Source organism: Pollachius pollachius (assembly GCF_949987615.1).
Source record: "Pollachius pollachius genome assembly, chromosome: 2".
In the NCBI taxonomy this organism is placed as follows: Eukaryota; Metazoa; Chordata; class Actinopteri; order Gadiformes; family Gadidae; genus Pollachius; species Pollachius pollachius.
Window position 1 is genome coordinate 39532932 of NC_136935.1, and position 18060 is coordinate 39550991.

Consider the following 18060-nt stretch of genomic DNA (forward strand, 5'->3'; position numbering starts at 1 on the left):
GCGTGTAAGCACAATTTCATTACGCTACTTCCGGTTTTCTTCGGGAGTCAAAAGTAAAAGCCCTGAAATAATTTTCTCTCCTCGACTGTAAAATAAAAGTGTTCGACTAAAATTACATTTGATAGTCAAACAAAACTGAGACGTTCATCAAGGATACATTTTCATGTTATGCAATGATTTCCAGATTCACAAATGATTTCTACTCCTAAACAGATCTTTCAGATTATTTTATTTAACAATAATTAACTTTTTATACAAATAATAAAGAGGGTTGGTAGCAGAAGGGCATTAGCAGAGATTGTGGCCCTAAAATAATGACAGTAAGGATATTGCATTTTAATACAGACAGGCTTGACCTTGCTGTGGATGAGCATGGTCTACTTCTTACGACTTTTAGTCTATGTGTAATTTATTAATAATAAAGGAGAAACCGGTCATTATGATTGGAAATGTTTTAATAACATATATAGGTTATTTTTTTTACAATGACTTTATAGAAACATTTTAACTGTGTGCGTTAGTGGTGACTGTGGGTCATGGGTAGATCGGGAACAACTTCGCCCGTCTCCAAAATGACGTCCCCCTTAAACAAGCAGTAGAAGAAAGGATAGATTAAAGTCTAAATAAGTTAGGATGCACATTTAAAACAGAAATGCTAATTTTATTGTGCCAATAGTTTTAACAGTTTAGAAGAAAAAAAAAAAGATTGTCAAGAGGCAACATCTTAACGGTCAATAATCATACTTCACTTTATGAAGCAAATATTGACCTATGAATTTAGCTCAATTAAGTTTTTTAAGATCAATTTGTTTTAAATAAATACAATTATGAAAAAATGCAATGAATAAAGATATGCACTTACGGGAAACAACTTGGGTTTCACCTCCACAATACCATATGGCACGTTCTGTGGAATAAACAATCAATAAGTAAGTACATCTTGCTTGTAAATCTTTAGATCATTTGAATATATATTTGTAAATTAAGAGTAGTTGCAATGGTTAGGAATAACTCTACAATTGAAGGTTGAAGAGACATTTTGCATAATTTGTCCATGGCCCCATTTATAAAACTGGCAAGTGAATATTGTATTGGCATCCATTGTGATCAATTCACTTTGTAGTCATTGTATCAGTATCAACAACACACAATTTGGGTCTTTAGTCAGGCATATTAAACATTTAATATGCATGATATCTAAACCATAAAAAATGGGTTCCAGGTGGACTTACAGCCATGTGGTACTTGACACAATAGTGAACGATCCACGCTGGTATCAACACCCGTGTCAATCCAAATACTCCACCTCGGTATGCTTTGTACGTCTGCAAGAACAGAAACAAGAAAGCAGAAAATAAGCTGACTTTAAAGACAAGTGTTCATAAATGTTATGTGTTTCGGTTTTCTGAGCATTAGTACATTTTTTTTTATACCATATACCCTTTACTGTGTTAATGTAGTATATTCCTTAAGGGAGCAGGTGTATGACAAGATGCTAGTGACTACAACTATACTTGTCCTCTGCAGTAGACTATCAGATAGATAGCAGTGTCTAAACTTGGCAGTACCTTCATGGTTCAGGTACATTCCTTTGCTTTAGCTTCAATCATTTCACTTACAAACACAAAATGGTCTGTTTCTGCTATGAATGTGGCGTTATCAATCTATCAGCAAAGCAGCACCCTTATGACCATGTCAACACCTGACTGCACTGTCCATAGCATAACATGACTTCTAGTTTGGCGATGGGAGAAAAGAGACATCGAAATAGATGTTGACAAATGTAATCTAGAACTGTTTTTTATAACCAACTGTTTTATTTATAACCAACTCAGGATCTGACCACTCACGTATTGCCTCCACAGACTCTTGGGTTCCAGAAAGCCAGCCCAGAATTTAGCTATGGCGCCCGGAGCCTGTGGCTTGATAACGGGTTCTCTGGGACTGAGTTCCTGGTCCTTCAGCCATTGCCTTCTGAGCTTTGTGATCTGCTCAATGCGGAGCCTCTCGTCCGGCGTGTAACCAGACATCTTATTAGAAGATATTTACTCTCTGTGTATTCACCCTGAACCCTACAATGACACCATGGAGGACACCTCCTTGTCGCAAAAACAAGCCAACGAGGATGTTGTGGAGGAAAATCTGAGCAAGAAAAAGCACGTTACATTAAAACAGCGCCATCTATTGAGAAGGAGTGGCTTTCCACCTTTTAATACATATTTTCAAAAAATACTATTTGTTGTAACCTCCCAACATTATCGTTAATGAATGAAAATGTCTTCTTTTTTTTCAATCATGAAGTGATATTTAGGGAAATGCTACGGCTAAATTATCGACATAGCTGTGGCCTTTCGCTTGGAGTAACACAAAAAAGGAACGATCATATGGTTTAATGAATATAAATACAAACATAGAAAATGGCAAATCGAAAACAATGTCGAATCAAAAACAATGTCAAGGAAACAAATGAATAAAATGTAAACATTTGAAATACAATATAAAAAAATCAAACAATGTTAAAACACAATGTTAATGATAAAATGATAAAACACAATGTAAAAATTAAACAAATCTTTGGTTCCAATCGATAAGTGTCCATATGAGATGTATATAGTTCGTTTTCATATTAGATGTTCATGGTCGGGGTCCAAAGTTGTGGATGATGTCCATGGTTGGTCTCCCTCATTGGCATAAAAGTTGGGTTTCTAGATGTTTGGTGTCCAATTCTATGTACATTTTAGGTTCCAAAGATGCATGTTCGTTCCCATTATGTTAGGTTTCATTCTCAGTTCTTCTTGCAGCTGAAGAGCCGGCGGAGGCAAGAGAAGTGCCTCTTTTTGGTTTCTACTTCTTTCTCCTCAGGCTCCTGAGCAAATAATATTTCAGCACAGAAAAGGTCTATTAGCACATCTTATTCTACAGCGACAATAAAGTATATAAATATATACTACTATGTATTGCATTATTGATTGATATAAGAGATCTAGATACAAAACTTCAATTTTCATGGAAATCTATTAATTATTTGTAAAACTTGATTTGAAGAGGAATAGTGCTAATATATACCAGTAATTATTGGAGTTACTAAATATTTGGCTTGTGTATCATATCTGTACTGAAATGACTTATAAGGCGGACCTTGTCGGGGCAGGCGAGGAACTCCTCCCTGCTCGCGTTGTTCTCCTTGTGAAGACGCTCCTCCAGCAGGGTGAGAGCTCTCTCCTCGTCTCCCTCCTCCGGCTTCCTCACAGGGACGTTGATGCTATAGGGGGTGTTGTCCCTTCCCTGGACCTCCGCGCTGAATCTCACAGAGGGCTTGATGTGGTTGAGCACCTCTTTTGCTACAAGGGAGCAGGCCAGCAGGGCTACCTGGGGGTCCTGCATGAGGCCCTCCCTGCTTAGCCACGTGTTGGGCAAGGCCACGTTCAACTTCTGTCTCAGGGGCCGCCGAAGCTCAACGGCAAGTTTGAGCTGTTGAATGACTTAAACTGTCACTTCTATTTGAAAACGAAATAACTGAAAATCGTATTTATGTATTCTTTTTATAAATAGTAGGCAAATGTGAAATTGGTTTGGCCATATACACCTTTTACATACATTTTGATCTTATGACATTATTTTACATCATGTTGTAAGTGCTTCGTATGTTGTTTTCTTTGGACAGTGAATCACAATTGCTGGCCTTCATTTGATGAGGAAAAGGTGTATGCTTTTTCAATACATTGGTTGCTTAAGGAGCATTCTCTATTTTCAATCATGCTATTCCAGGGTAAATACAATTTACAAAAGAAAGTTATGATATAACACTACAAAAACCTAAAGCAGACCTCTTGCACGGGGTCCATCAGGCGCTCCAGAGTCTGTTTGAACACTCTGTTGTTCCTGTATGTCTCGGCCTCCTTCTCCAGCACCAAGCAGACATGTTCCACTAGCTCCTTCTCAAAGGCCCGGTACTTGCGGGCCTGTGAATGGTAAAGGGTTTGGTCCTGGCCTCTGAACAGTTCTTCTACAACTCGTTCAGCAGTTGACCGCTGGATCAGAACCGTCTCCTGTTGCACAAGGGAAGAGAATGCTCAGCCCGTCTAAAAAGTAGCTGAGGAGTTTTTAAATGGACTGGACTCTCATGTTGCATGAAGATTATATTTCAGTGTTGAACACTTGAAGTCTATGTTATGTGTTTTCATGAACGTACAGTGGTTGAGACAGAGTTCCTAGCAGCACCAGCAGCATTAGCAGAGTATCCTGGCAGTGGCTGAGCTGCTGGAGGCAGAAGGGCACCAGAAAGCACAGGATCAAAGGCAAGCAAACTCTGCCCAGAGACTTGCGGAGAAGAAGGCTCAGATTGGGTCAGACCCTGGAGCAGCTTGTGGCTGTTCTGGAAGTCCCTCTGGAGGGCTTCACCACTACTGTCCACCACAAAAGCATTGTGAGCCAGGCTGACGTTGTCCACCAATGTGGTCACTTCCTTGTAGTCATCTCCAACAAAGTACTTTCCGTTGACCCAGGTGGTGTAGGAGGAAGGGCGTTGGATGACCATGTGGCGGTAATCCGCAATGACATCATCGCTCATTTCCGGAAGAGCCTTACGGTAGATCATCGTGTGCCGGATCCATGTTCCAAACTCCTGAAAAATCTGATCCCTTCCTGTCTCAGGGAGCGTCTGTCTAAAGAGCCTGCTCTCCATTAGGTCCTCATCCACCTTTGGAGCTGAGAGCAGAATGAGAACAGGGGGGGTGAAAGGAAGTTGTGGTCATAAAGAAACAATTGGATGAACCTCAACTGGTTGTTAAGGATAGTTCTACAACTCAAAGCTTTTTATGCTTCAATGATATCAGCAAAACACTGTGGTATTCAACATTATGAGCGATATATTTGACTGGTTTTGAATGAGTTATTTGCGTTCGATGCTTCTATGTGGTTACCCTGGACAGGGGTTCCCTCGGTGCGGGCTGTCTGATGATGAGCCAGAACAACCTCGATGACCTCCCTAGGGATGCAGCGGAGGAGATCGGGGTTTCCCGCAGCCATCAGTTTCTTGACCTTGAATAAGAGAGAAGACGTCTTAATGGAGGAGAGCTGTGGACAATAACGCGTCACGTATCCTGCTAGGAGCTTCAGAGCTTTCAGTGTTGTATGGAGGACTTTCACTTTCACCTAACGGAGTGGCCCTGAATGAAAATCAGTCCTACCTGGTAAAAGGTCCCAAAGGCCTTCATCAGGCGGCTCTGGGCCTGGAAGGTAAGTCTCCTTAAATCCCAGCTGGGACGAGGGAGAGCAGTGTCCACCGTCACACCAGGCATCCTCCTAAGGGTCTCCAATGTCAGAGCACTCAGCTAGGAGAGAGAGAGGAGGAAGAAAGTAAAGAGGGAGCAGAAGTGAGAGAGATCAACCATGGATGTGGGGGAAAAAAAGAGTAGGACGCAAGGAAGGAAAAGCAAGGAGCGTGAGATGTCGATTTTTGACACAAGATACTTAATTCGATTCAATGATATCAATGAGGATTGGCATTAGCAGTGATGTAGTAGTAGTTGGGCAAAGACTGGTAGTAGCAGTGCTAGTAGTGCATTAGTATTACCAGGACCTACCTGGAGGGTGAGGGCCAGGAGCTTCTGCTGGTCCAGCTGCCTGTAGCCGTCCCCGTCGAGGGGGTGGAGCTTCAGGATGAGCTGTACCAGCAGGTCGTCCACCAGGTCGCTGCTCACAGTCAGCATGGAGCCTGGAGTGATGCTCCGCACTGCCCGCACAACCCTCTGGAGAGAGAGATTCATGGGAATCGATGTGTTTGTGTTTGATGTTTGTGTACCCCATGAGCTTCAATCCCACACGTATGATTGAAAAATACTCAACTCAACTTGTATATTGAATCGGTTTTCAGCACTTTGAAACTGATTTGTCTCATGTTTATTCATCTTTGTCCTGTTCCTTGTTAGAAAAGTACTTTATGGTTTCGATATAGGTAACTGTTTATATGTATGCAGTAATGTATGCAAGTATTCACAAGTCATAATGTTTAGAAAAATGTAAACTGTACAGAAACACTTTACAAACAACTATCAAATCCAATTGTACCCAATTCAACTCATTGAGCTAAATCCTGTTTTTGAGCGTCTGGAGCTGGAGCTGACCTGCCTGTCCTCCTGAGTAGCTTGCCGCTGGTCTGGGACCAGCTGGGCTACACTCACAGCCACCAGATAGGACATGTAGTAGTTGAGGACGTGGGGGGCCGTGACCAGAGCCCCCGCCAGCCGCTCTCTGGGGAGCAACACCTGCTCCAGGCGGGCCAGAATGGACTCAGCCACCTGAGCGATGGACACAAGACACACAGGCATAGAAACATGTTGGCCCTGGGAGTTCATATCTTAGTGTTATGCCATTATGTAATCTCGCATGGTGTGTGTGCTTGGGACGCACTCATTTATTTTGTTTGTGGTATTACATTTTTGCTGAACAAATCAGCACATACAACTAGTATGCTGCATATATTTCTGTATTGAATGGATGCATCATAATACAATGTATCGGTAGGATTATTGTACTCATATTGAAATACACTGATGAGTCACTCATCGCATTTCACTGAAACATCTTATTGTAACAATAAAACATAAAATGCCAGGTCTAAACATGCCGACCTGGCAAGGAGTGGTGGGCTGGAGCAGACAGTTAGCCTGCTGCCGGTCCCCCGTCACCCTGACCCAGGGGAAGGAGGAGGCCAGGAGGCGCCGGGTCTCCTGGAGGACGGTGCTGATCTTCTCAGGGGTCCCCGGGGGTATGTACCCAGGGCTGACCTGGAGGACACAGCACCAGTGCACACAAGAAGTCAACCATGAGCTTCAGAAGCTAATGCAGAGGGGACTTCTGGGATCATCTTGTTCTAAGGTAAGTGTGAAAAATCATATGAGCGGCAATTCTCTGGTTGTAACTCTAAGTTAATGTCTTATCACATAATTCAGTGCTCTTACTGTTGTAAATATTAACGCAGACTTCTACGTATTTCATGACTGTGGATGCATGTCCCGTGTCAGAGTAATGGGCCTAATTCACCTTGAGGCTATCCATCTCGGTAGCTGGGCGGGGGAACTGACTGGGGCAGTCTGCATTCGGTTACCCCACCCTATGTTTACAACCAATATGGAACCAAGATGGTGGCTAGATGAATCAGGCCCATCGTGGTCTGTTGTGCGGACAGTGCTGGTCCCTGTGAGGGACATATCTCATTACAACAGGGCTGTACCTGAGCCAGCAGCTGGACGATGACCTCTTTGAGGGAGGGGTCAGGGACCACCACCTGCCAGGGCAGCGCCGAGACAGGGGTGGAGCCGGCAGCCGCCTCAACCTCAGAGGAGTAGGAGGACGTCTGGGTGGGGCCGGAGTCCGGTGGGTCTCCAAGAGGACCTGAGGACCAATCACATTCACAAAGACTGTTTCCTCCACTCTTTAGATGATTTGATGTTGCTGATGGTCGTGCTTGCTTAGCAACACATTTGTATTTTCTTTCATTCTCCCTGGATTCTCTCTCTTATTTCAATGCCTCTGTGAGGGCTTACGGTGAGGCTAATTAGTTGTATGTTGTGATCAGTTAATAATCAAAAATGTACCTTTGCAGGGTCTTGCAGTAGGCGGTGTTTCAGGAATGCAATGCATGTTGAAAAGCAGTAGCCCAAAAAACGCAGAGAGCAGTGATGAACACAAGGTACTATCACGAGGGACCAGGTAAACTGATAAAGGGGAGAGGGCAGCACAGTGACTCTGTAGCATCTGAATTCCACCGCTGTCCAGTCTGTGTTGTGACCTCACAATAGAGAGGTTGTTGGTGGTTAAAATCAAATTCCGTCATTCTGTTGGAGTGTTGTGATGTTGACACGGTTCCACTGTAACTATAGTGACAATGATGCACATTATAAATGTCAATCTATCTATTTTCTTTTTCTTTTACTTATCTATTTTATTTACTTATATTATTTTATTTTATGACAATGTTTTTATGTGAAGCCCTTTGATTCTGCCTCGTGTATGAAAGTTCTATATAAATAAAGTTGCCTTGCTTTGCCTTGCCTCCTTGCCTATCTGGCTAGCCTATCCCCTTCAATTTGAAGGGTGTTGACTAATTTAATTATTGAAGCTTTTGCACTCATTATTGGGAGTTTTAAAAGGTAACCTCAGGAAATGGCCCCAAACAGATGAGTGTGTGAAGGCGGACGCTAGGGGGCGACCGTCGGGAACAGGGGGACTGAAGTCAGCTGGTTCATTAACTCACTTCCGTTCCGTATGTCGCACGCAACATAATGACGGTAATCAGCTCACGCCGAGGTCTGTCACTTGACTCAACGTAGTTCTTTTACTACACGATTCTGTAGAAAGTCAGGTAAGGTCGATACGTTACCACACGGTCGAACAAATGACAGGAGTAACTGAGGCAATGTCAATGCTAATGGACAATCGTATTCTGCTTCTTCTTCAAGACTTATCACAAGACATTATCCTGTGTCTCAATGTCCACGCATGTTGCAATTCGTATGTAGCTAACGTTATTGCTCTTTCTGTCTGTATGTATATATATATATATAAGTGCTATAACCCTTTAGTTCATATAAACAATGGTGTTTTGTCAGTTGCCAACATTTGGAATTGTCATGCTTGTTCGACATGGTCATTTAGTTTGCGTCTGAGCATGTTCATGGATTTATATATATGTTATGTATTCAAGCGTCAACATCATATTAAAGTTAAGTGATCGGTTTGCAATTTTTAATATCGGTAACATTAACATTTCATAACTTATCGCTCTTTGTTTATTGATCGACTGCTACTGTTATTGTTTTTCACTAGTTGGTTTTGGATGTTCACCCCCCCCCCCCCACACAGATGGGCGTCAGATATTTGGATGGAGCCAGTTTTAGATTTGAAGCCTACCATTCATTGCTTTGACATCGCGAGGGTGGCCATAGCCCTGCAACCTCACATTTCTGCATCTCAATGAGAGAAAAATGGTCAAGTACTTCTCAAACGACACAGACATCCAGAACGCCTGGGAACATGTTGTCTCTGCATTCTGGCGGAGATACCCAAATCCATTCAGGTATAGCAACTCAGTGGTCATTACTGTTCTCTCTTATTAACAAGATTAGGCTGATTCAAAAGAAAACACCTCAGGGAACAGATCTGTATCTGATATGTTATAGTGTTGTGTATTTTACGTTGATTGGGTCAATCTGACCATATTTAAAAGAATAATTACACTTTTAAGAAAGAGATCTGAAACTGAGCCCTTGTCTTCTGGCTTCCTGGCTCATTTGGCTGCGGTGTCTGTCAATTGTGCTATGTCTTCCCTTTTTGCAACTACTCACAGTTAGGTGTGCCTCACTTTACAGGGTGTACTGTATAGCCACACGACAACTATAAAATCTTCCAATGAAAGCCATTTAATTTAATCCTATCATATTCATATGCCTCTGTAGCTGACCTGCATGTTCTCTTGAGTAGGGTGCAGTTTCTTCCCTCCGATTTAAAATGTTTTGCCTTGCTTTTATAATACTGGTTATGTTTACCAGTTAAACCTGAACAACTTGCAACCCCATGGCATTGCCAGTTGAGTGTATTGTGTATCATAAACCTCTAATATTCCACAACTCAAACGACAAATACTAGTGAGCAAAATCTTGCAACTGAACTGCCCTCATAAAATAGCTGAAATTATCTTCCCAACAAAAAGGGGTCCTTATAGCCCCTTGGAGACAGCCACTCTGATTTAAAACGGCATACAAATTAAACGTACCGATGTGTGCACTAATGCGTCCGTGTCTCCGGCAGCACTCATGTGCTCACGGAGGACGTGGTCTACCGGGAGGTCACTGCAGACCACAGGCTGCTCTCCAGACGGCTCCTCACCAAGACCAACCGCCTGCCGCGCTGGGCCGAGAAGGTCTTCCCCACCAACCTCGCCCGCTCCGTGTACATCGTGGAGGACTCTATCGTCGACCCGTTGACCAAGAGCCTGACCACCTTCACCTGGAACCTCAACCATACCACGCTCATGGTCAGCCTCCCCCCCCCGCCTGGTTCCTCTTTAACGAGGGCTGGAATAAAAACATGTCGAGGGATATTGTTTATTTTTTTTGCGTCTCAAATGGTTCTGGTTTTGAGTGGATGATTTTATGCGTAGTGAGTGAATTAGAACGCATAACTTCAAGGAGCAGGTAGGGCTTAGGATTCTTGCGTAAGGAAGCCTGCAGGTAGGCTGAGGATACTGAGGAGCAAATCCAGTGTCTTTGGCCTGCTTGCCACTACACTGTGTTTTGCCCTACACTGACAATTTTAGACTTCAATAATTATTTGTCTACTTTTGTGTCACATCACCAACCCATGTCACAAATTCAGAAAGCATGTGGAAATGCTCGGTACTCAAAATCTGATGTTAAAATTTTTTTTCCCTAATCCCAATGTGTATGTACATAAACTACCTGCACTTTATATAAATGGATTGGTATAAAGTATCCTTTTGTAAACATTGAGGAACCCGATGCCCCCTACTCTTCTATCCATGCACCTGCTATATGGATAGAGAAGTTTATTTTACACAAACAGCAGTTCTGTCAGTTGGAGTTTGACTCCAGTGCTAAACAAGCAGTGGGGTGCTGTATGCAAACAATATGAAAATAGTTATTCTGTGGCTAAGCTCTCCCTGCAGCTGAAAACACAGCCAGATAGGTAGGCCATTCACTGTACAGGACCTCCAGCCGGTGTTTCTCTAAACGGCAAAGCTTTTTAACCTCAATTCAATATTCCAGCATTTTCTACTGATATGATGGTGGCTAGGGATCGAACCCATTATGTTTGGACAGAGTTCAACCCAAGGGCAACGGCTTGTACATCGTGCAGCGAGATGTCTAATCCTTACCCGAATCTAAAATGCATGAATCTGAATTCATCATGTTCATCATGTTCATTGTTTGGATTGTGTTGGCTATATAAACAATTCTGCATGCAGTTTTTTTTGTTGTTGCAAAAAGTTAAAAAGTTCTGTTCTTCAAATCTTGACTAATTTTTTTATGATAAATTCTTTGTCAACTCTTGGACATGGAGTGAAAAACAAGATAGTCCACATATTTTATGAGGCAGACTGTATACATGTTTTTACCCCATAAACTATCCTCAACTCTAACCATCTTTATGTTCTCAGGCTGTGGAGGAGCGGTGTGTGTTTAAAGAGTCGGCCCTTCAGCCAGCCACCACCAGTATAAAGCGGGAGGCGTGGATCTCCTCTGGCGTGTACGGCTTCTCAAGACCCATTCAGGTACTTCATGAAGGATCTGACTCAATGCTAAGCATGATGAGGGGTAAACGCCATGGACAATAGGAAGCGATGCTATGTAGGATAGTAATCATATGATGAAAATTAATGAATGCAATTCATGATATGGATTGATGCTAGATGGTGACAGTATAATCAGTGTGATGGATTCAGATGGTCTTGATGGGTTTGTTTCATTTGGCGGAGTCCTACAAACTTATCACTGCCAAAGTCTTTTTAGTTGGTGTAGTATTGACAACATTTGCGTCAGCGAACTCTCATAAAGCATTCTGTGAAACCCTGGCTTGATTGAGATTGGCCCATTATGTCTGATAATTCGATGGGGAGGATAATAGCTGAGGTGCCTTGATGTACCACACAATGGTGTGGCGTTGCTTTGACAATGCGATTAGTGTCAACGAACAGACAAGCAGTTCAGTATGAGTGCTTCAATGATTAATGTCGTCCTATCGGCCCATTTCATATTGTTGATTCCACAGTACTTTGTGGCTGACGTTTGAAGTAGTTGCTCTGGAAATAGTAGACTGTGGTGATAAATGATCAGTCTTTCCAAATGAATTGTCCTTCTCTTTCTTTCTTTCTTTCTTTCGATTCTCTGATTCTTTTGGAACTGCTTCAATTTTCCACCACTATGGAAAAATTGTCCTCCACTATGTTCGAAGGCTTCTCATTTTGAAGTCGGATGAAATACAGTTTTTAGCCGTCATCAACATCCTCTTCATTATCTGATGGTGAACCATAGAGAAACCACAAGGCAGCCTTCCGGAAATGAATCTGGGGGATGTCTGAGCTTGGGTACGGCCATTTGTCACCAGACAGCGGTGCACCTGTCTGAGCTTCCTTTTGAAGCCGTTCCTAGTCTGTTCTCAAACAGTGGGATGTTGTGCAAATAATGGTGTGCTTGTTGGAATGGCTAAGGAATAAAACACGACGGTGGGTCGAAAAAAAAACCACTCAGAAAGGGATGGTAATACGGCTGAGACGAAGTGAGTCTGCTTAACACTGCCAGAGTAGATGTTTATAACACCAAAGTCCTGGAGTGGTTTATTCCCCTTATACCACAGTTAACAACGGTGATTAGATATTATTTACTTTCTATGACCTTATTGTTTTTTTACTGCCTTAAGTAGTTCAACTAGTTACCTTCCGCGTCAACTGAAAGTAAAATATTCTTCTCTGCCGCTTTGAGCATATCGTTTTTGTGTTGTCTTGGGAAATAAATGATAATTATATTTGACCGTTACAGCTGCTTTAGCAGCGTATTGATTTAGAAACTTTTAAAAGTCAATGCTGCCACGTTATTGAAAAGTAATGAACACTTGAATGACCAATGAGGATCGAGTATTTAACATTGCCGTGGTATAAACTAATATATTGTTATAATTATAGAAGAAGAATTTGACTTGTAATATTGAATGTTAAATATTGTTTTTTGTCCTAATGTGTATGTATAGCCACTAGAGGGCAGTCACAGATCTACTTCCACTTAACTGCCAATCTGCTTCCAGTTAGAACATCTCTGCATATTCAGGGATACTCATTCAGTGTTCCAAATCTTTACACTTTTTTTTGCTCAAAAATCAATATTCCAATGTGGTAGTAGCGTCAGATGTTCCTCAAAATGTCAACCGCGTTTTCCCCGTACGTGACCACATTTTGTGCTCAGAATTGTTTTGCGACCCCAACATCTCACAGTTTTGTCCCGCCCTCAAGGTTGGACAAACAGATCCAAGGGCTTATGGTCTTTGTCTGTGTCATATTAACCTCTCAGTATCTGTCAACAGTGTAACTTCACTAGAGAAAGGTATAATAGCCCAGCTTTATGTATGCTCTTCTCCTTGCAATCTCAGGACACCCCCATGGCCTTAAATTATAACAAGAAGGTCGAAGGACACATTAGGAAATATGCCTTCAAGCAAATTCTCCATTAAAAAAAAAAGTAAATCTAACGTCATTTCCTGTCCTTATTTTTTTTTTTCTCTGCAGGAATTTGGATTGGCACGCTTCAAGAGCAATCAGACCAAGTCCATGAAGGGGCTGGAGCATGCACTGTTAAACGGACATGGTATGTACACTGCAGCAGTTACAGGGTGTGGGGCAGATATGTTGCATCTTAAAATTCTCCATCTAATTCCTCCATGTGATGAGTTCTCTCAGATTGAAATTGCATCTTCCCATCGGTACCATCCTGAGGTGCCGGTAACGTTTCCCATCTCGGTGTCCAGTTAACCAACCTTAGATAGGTACTCCTTTTTTAATCCCAGTTCAAAGGGAAATTGTTTTGGAGCAGCGCACACATTATAATACGATTTAGAATTTACTGTGGACAATACAATTTGAAATCATAAATAAAATAAGAATAAGAATCTGCATCTACAATAAAAAGTGTAAAAACCCTTGTGAATCACCCTTGTATCAAGTAAGCAAATTAACATCTCTATGAAAAGGAGAAGAGATTTCACTTCTAACTTTGTGAAGCACATAAAGCCTTCTACAGTAGAACAATAGACGTTCCCTGCAACTTCTGGCGCACGAGCAAGTTGTATAAAAATGGTTTACTGCCAGCTGAAAGTCAAAGATGGAACAAAAAACAAGCAGCTATCCAAACAAGTGATGCATTGATTCTGCTGATACAGGAGTCCTGACATTCAATGTCATCCCATTTGGAGTACCGTATTTCCCGCACTATAACGCGCACCGGATTATAAAGCGCACCTTCAATGAATGACCTATTTTAGAACTTTTTTCATAAATAGGGCGCACCGGATTATAAGGCGCATAGCATAGAAGATACTGCAGTCAAACGTTTGACTGGGGATGCGTTATGCATCCACTAGATGAAGCTGTGCTAATTGTATAGCTCGTCACGCGCAACGCAACTGTGAGGACGAGTTGATGCCTTTAGCAGATATAAAACTGGAACCTTTATGACAAAAAAGTAAAACACAATTACGCAGTTCCAAACCTTAGATTTTTTAAATATCTTGCAAACGTGAATGATACAAAGTAGAGCATCGCACCCTCGAATCTTGTAGTGTGGCCAGTCTTCCGCCCGATTTCCTGGCTCTGTGATCGTATAGTGTGACCTTCCGTGAGTAAGCGCAGTAAAATGCTGTGTGCACTGACTATGATAGCCGTAATGCTGCAAGCGGTGTGGCTTTATCGTAGTCGTAGTGAAACATTTTATTATTATTATTAAATTGTTTTTATTGGTTTTTCATACTGAAACATTTTGACAGAGCCCCGTTTACAACCAGTATGGATCAACCAATTAACCAATTGATCCATATATAAGGCGCTCCGGATTATAAGGCGCACTGTCGTTTTTTGAGAAAATTACCGGCTTTTAAGTGCGCCTTATAGTGCGGAAAATACGGTACAAGCTCCCCCATTCCTTTTACTGTACAACTGTAGAACAGTAAAATGATGAAGCCGTTCGTAGTGGAGCAGTGCAAGGAAATGTGGCAGTGGTGTATGACATTATGTTTCAGCTATCTTTCATGATATGCAAAACATTTGAGTAGTTCAAACCGCAATCTGTTGTGTAGAGCCCTCATTGGTTGATCCTCACTTAACCGAGCGTAACATCAGCTATGCAGATTTCCTGTATTTCCGATGAGGTGTGGTGTTTCCAAAGGGACTTTGACGTGGTTGTTGATGTTGTCATGGGCCTTCTGTCCCACACAGCCATCTCTTCACCGATCACAGGACTTAGCATTAGGCTAACAGCGGCGGTAAGTTACAATAGTAGTGCAGGGTTATCCACCTGCCACTCAGGGCCCACCAGTGTGCTGCCACAAACACTAGAGGGCCAATAGCCTCCCTCGTCTCGTTAGCGCCTATCTAGCTGCCCTTGTTAACCGCGTGATTAGGTGCGTCGTGTCAGAGGAAGAGGAGGAGGATGAAAGTGGGCAGCGATGATTTGTTCAGCCATACTTAATGTTCAGCGCACAAGGGGAAAGCTGTGTGGTTGTTGTCAATGGGCCCTTTTGTTTGCGTACGTCAGAACCCTAATTGTCGCAGTGTTACTGTAAACCTGTGAGTGTAGCTGAGGCCTCTGACAGTTTGACAAAAAAACATGGCCATTGCAAAGAGGATGGAACACAGTCCTTAAAAGATCAGATGGATATAAAGGGAGAAAGAAAGAGGAATAAAGAGAGAGAGAGTTTTAACTTGGATTGAAGTATAAAGAAAAACCTATACCAATCAGTAAACACTGCGTGTCTGGGTGGTAGGACTGTAAAGGGCCACGCCTCCATTCCACATGCAACCATTTTGATAACGTAAGCTAGCAGCATATAGCCAGCATAAGCTAATAGACTTGCACAAGTAAAGTGGATCATATAGGCGCACTCTGTTTGAGAAGGCTGACGGTAACCGAGGCAAAAGGAACGTTAGTGAATTAACATTTTTGTGTATTTAATGTAATACTTGAACTTTGTCGACACCAATAACAGTTTTATTGCCAGATTGCAAACCTATCTCAGGCAGATTCATACATCCAAGTTTTTGCTTCTATTTATCTTTTTCTCTCCGGCATGTCCCGTTACGGGTACCATAGTTAAGTAATACTGCTTGGGTCATTGACTAGGAAAACAAGCTAAAAACTCCAATGCTGTTTCTGGTTATACTAAATAGCTCATTTAAACATGTACACATGCCCATGCGCGTTAGATAGAGAAACACAATTTTCAAATCAAAAAGTGTGAGCAGTAGATAATAGTAAGATCGGTTTGACCACTGCCATCTGCGCTTCCTCAGGATTACCTCAACTAGCCTAGATACCTCACAGAAACCTTTTCTCATTAGCATTGTAGATCCCTTTGTCCCTCTTTAATTCCATTGTATCTTTAAGATGTGTAAGATGGAGGCATAAGCTTAGTGTGGCGCCTTCGTTTCCTCTTGATATATTTGTTTTTTTCGACTGTGGACTTTAGTGTGGTTAAAGAATCAGATTTGAAATCAAATGAGGACCTCCAATCGTTACATTTTTACAATTTTAACAACCCTATCCGGAGTAGTTTTCCCCCTCACTGGAGTCAATGTGTTGCGCACTCATTACAGTACATCACAGGAACTTAAGACTATTGACCTAACTCTAATCCTCTCCCTCTCTCACCCCCTCTCAACCCCTCCATCTCACTCTCTCTATCCCTCTCTCCTCTCCCCATCTGTCTCTATCTCGCTCTCTGTCTATCATTCTCGCTCTCGCTCTCTCTCTCTCCCTTCCCCCCCCCCCCCCCCCACGTCGGGTGTCGGTCTCCCAGGAGAGGCTGCCCAGCGGCCAATCAGGGACCCAGTGAAGGAGCCCTTGGGGATGGCCAAGGAGGCGGCCAAGACCCTGGCCTCAGTGCCCCCCACCACCAAGCCTCAGCAATACATCTGACCCCCCCACATACACACACACACTTACACACACACACCAGGATTGAAGAAGCCGCATTTCTATGTGAACATTTATCGTTCACAGCTGAACATACAATACAATGTATTGTATACATTGTATTGCATATAATGTATTGCCTGTTGATTATGCCTTCCGTATCTACAGGCATTACGTGTCGATGGGTGAACATATCACAGTAGCAACGTGTTGTCCGAGTTCATGAGTTTGATTGACTTTTAGCGATCCATTGCCCTGGTCTGGAGGAGCCAGGCGAGCGTGAACAGAACAGACACATGTCCATAGGAGAACATTCACCCTGTGGGCACTGATCAACACGACGTGCATGTTCAAAGGCATGTCGATTTACTTGGTGAAACGTCAACGTAACGCACAAGCAAATCATGTGGTCGGTCCATGAAGTCAATAGATTGTACTTAAGCTGTACGGGGCTGGAATAGAACCTACCTCTTGTGTTTTTTTAAATTTAATTTATTCATTTCTAATTTATATTCTAAATCTCAGTTCTATCTGTACTTTTATTCTGTCCAAGACCTGGTACCACTGGGGGAGGCTCTTGATTCTCATAATTTATATATATATATATATTCGTATATATAAATATATATCAAGAAACTTAACAACGCTCTTTGGTCTCAGGTATTTAACCAACGTGTGCTGCTAACAAACCTAGCTTGAGCCGTCGCCAGAGACGACGCAAGCTTGAATGTCTAGCTGCTTAGCACATAGAACATGTTGGCTGCATTGCTTTGGCTGTACATAGACTCATAATTATGGGTTTAATGCATTTTAAATTGATGTGATGTTTTGACACCACAGTGACGGATGTTACTTTGAACGTTTGGTTGATTGATAGATCCGCTCATCGCCATCTGGCGACAGGGTATGTTTTATTGCTGCGTGGTAACCATGGCGACCGCATTGCTTTTAACCACGGGACACAACATCTCGAAGATGATATCGTACTTGTTAACTTTAATCCGTAGGGCCTCACCAAAGTTCTAGATGATGAACATATGAAAAAAAAGATTCTGTAACACAAAGATGCCTGCAAATGTATTTTACTTTTGTGTTTGCAGATAATTGTAATACTTACTTTTTAATTCTTACTTACATAAGATAAGGTACAATTTGTAAACGTTTTTTGTTTAGATTTTAATTGAAAGTGCTTGACTAAATTGCATTCCTTGCAGAGGGAGATGGTTTGGAGCTTTAGTTTGTGAAAGGAAAATCCCCAAATATATTTTCTTTCAAGCACTGGAAAATGTGAAATGTTGATAAATAAACAGACAAATCAAGACATGTGGATAATGTATTTTCTTCCCATTCTGATTAAATCCTTGTG

The 18060-nt window shown here is 42.1% G+C and overlaps 2 protein-coding genes across 3 annotated transcripts; one reads left to right on the forward strand and one right to left on the reverse strand.

The window, feature by feature from the left end:
* Window positions 1–313: 313 nt before the first annotated feature.
* ndufb6 (NADH:ubiquinone oxidoreductase subunit B) lies at window positions 314–2097 on the reverse strand. Its single transcript, XM_079759020.1, has 4 exons — window positions 1851–2097; window positions 1233–1325; window positions 863–907; window positions 314–583 (listed from the first exon to the last, which is right to left on the reverse strand). The coding sequence occupies exons 1-4, from the start codon at window positions 2028–2030 to the stop codon at window positions 518–520; spliced, it is 384 nt and encodes a 127-aa protein (XP_079615146.1). The 5' UTR covers window positions 2031–2097; the 3' UTR covers window positions 314–517.
* Window positions 2098–8270: 6173 nt separating this feature from the next.
* On the forward strand, window positions 8271–17996 carry prelid1b (PRELI domain containing 1b). Of its 2 annotated transcripts, none has more exons than XM_079730603.1 (6): window positions 8271–8365; window positions 8866–9079; window positions 9811–10036; window positions 11180–11293; window positions 13298–13376; window positions 16579–17996. In XM_079730603.1, exons 2-6 carry the CDS (start codon window positions 8988–8990, stop codon window positions 16695–16697), a joined length of 630 nt encoding a protein of 209 aa, XP_079586729.1. In that variant the 5' UTR covers window positions 8271–8365; window positions 8866–8987; the 3' UTR covers window positions 16698–17996. The 2 variants fall into 2 exon arrangements, with proteins under 2 accessions (XP_079586729.1, XP_079586730.1); XM_079730604.1 differs by having other exon boundaries at window positions 8280–8365; window positions 8830–9079.
* The last annotated feature ends 64 nt before the right edge of the window (window positions 17997–18060 follow it).

Excerpts from the sequence above, each read along its gene's own strand:
- ndufb6 (XM_079759020.1), bottom strand. The coding sequence starts at position 2,030 with ATGTCTGGTTACACGCCGGACGAGAGGCTCCGCATTGAGCAGATCACA. Across the intron at positions 908-1,232 it reads GTGTCAAGTACCACATGGCT|AACGTGCCATATGGTATTGT; the intron begins GTAAGTCCACCT and ends TTTATTCCACAG. Across the intron at positions 584-862 it reads TGAAACCCAAGTTGTTTCCC|GGGGACGTCATTTTGGAGAC; the intron begins GTAAGTGCATAT and ends TGCTTGTTTAAG.
- prelid1b (XM_079730603.1), top strand. The coding sequence starts at position 8,988 with ATGGTCAAGTACTTCTCAAACGACACAGACATCCAGAACGCCTGGGAA. Across the intron at positions 9,080-9,810 it reads AGATACCCAAATCCATTCAG|CACTCATGTGCTCACGGAGG; the intron begins GTATAGCAACTC and ends TGTCTCCGGCAG. Across the intron at positions 10,037-11,179 it reads TCAACCATACCACGCTCATG|GCTGTGGAGGAGCGGTGTGT; the intron begins GTCAGCCTCCCC and ends TTATGTTCTCAG.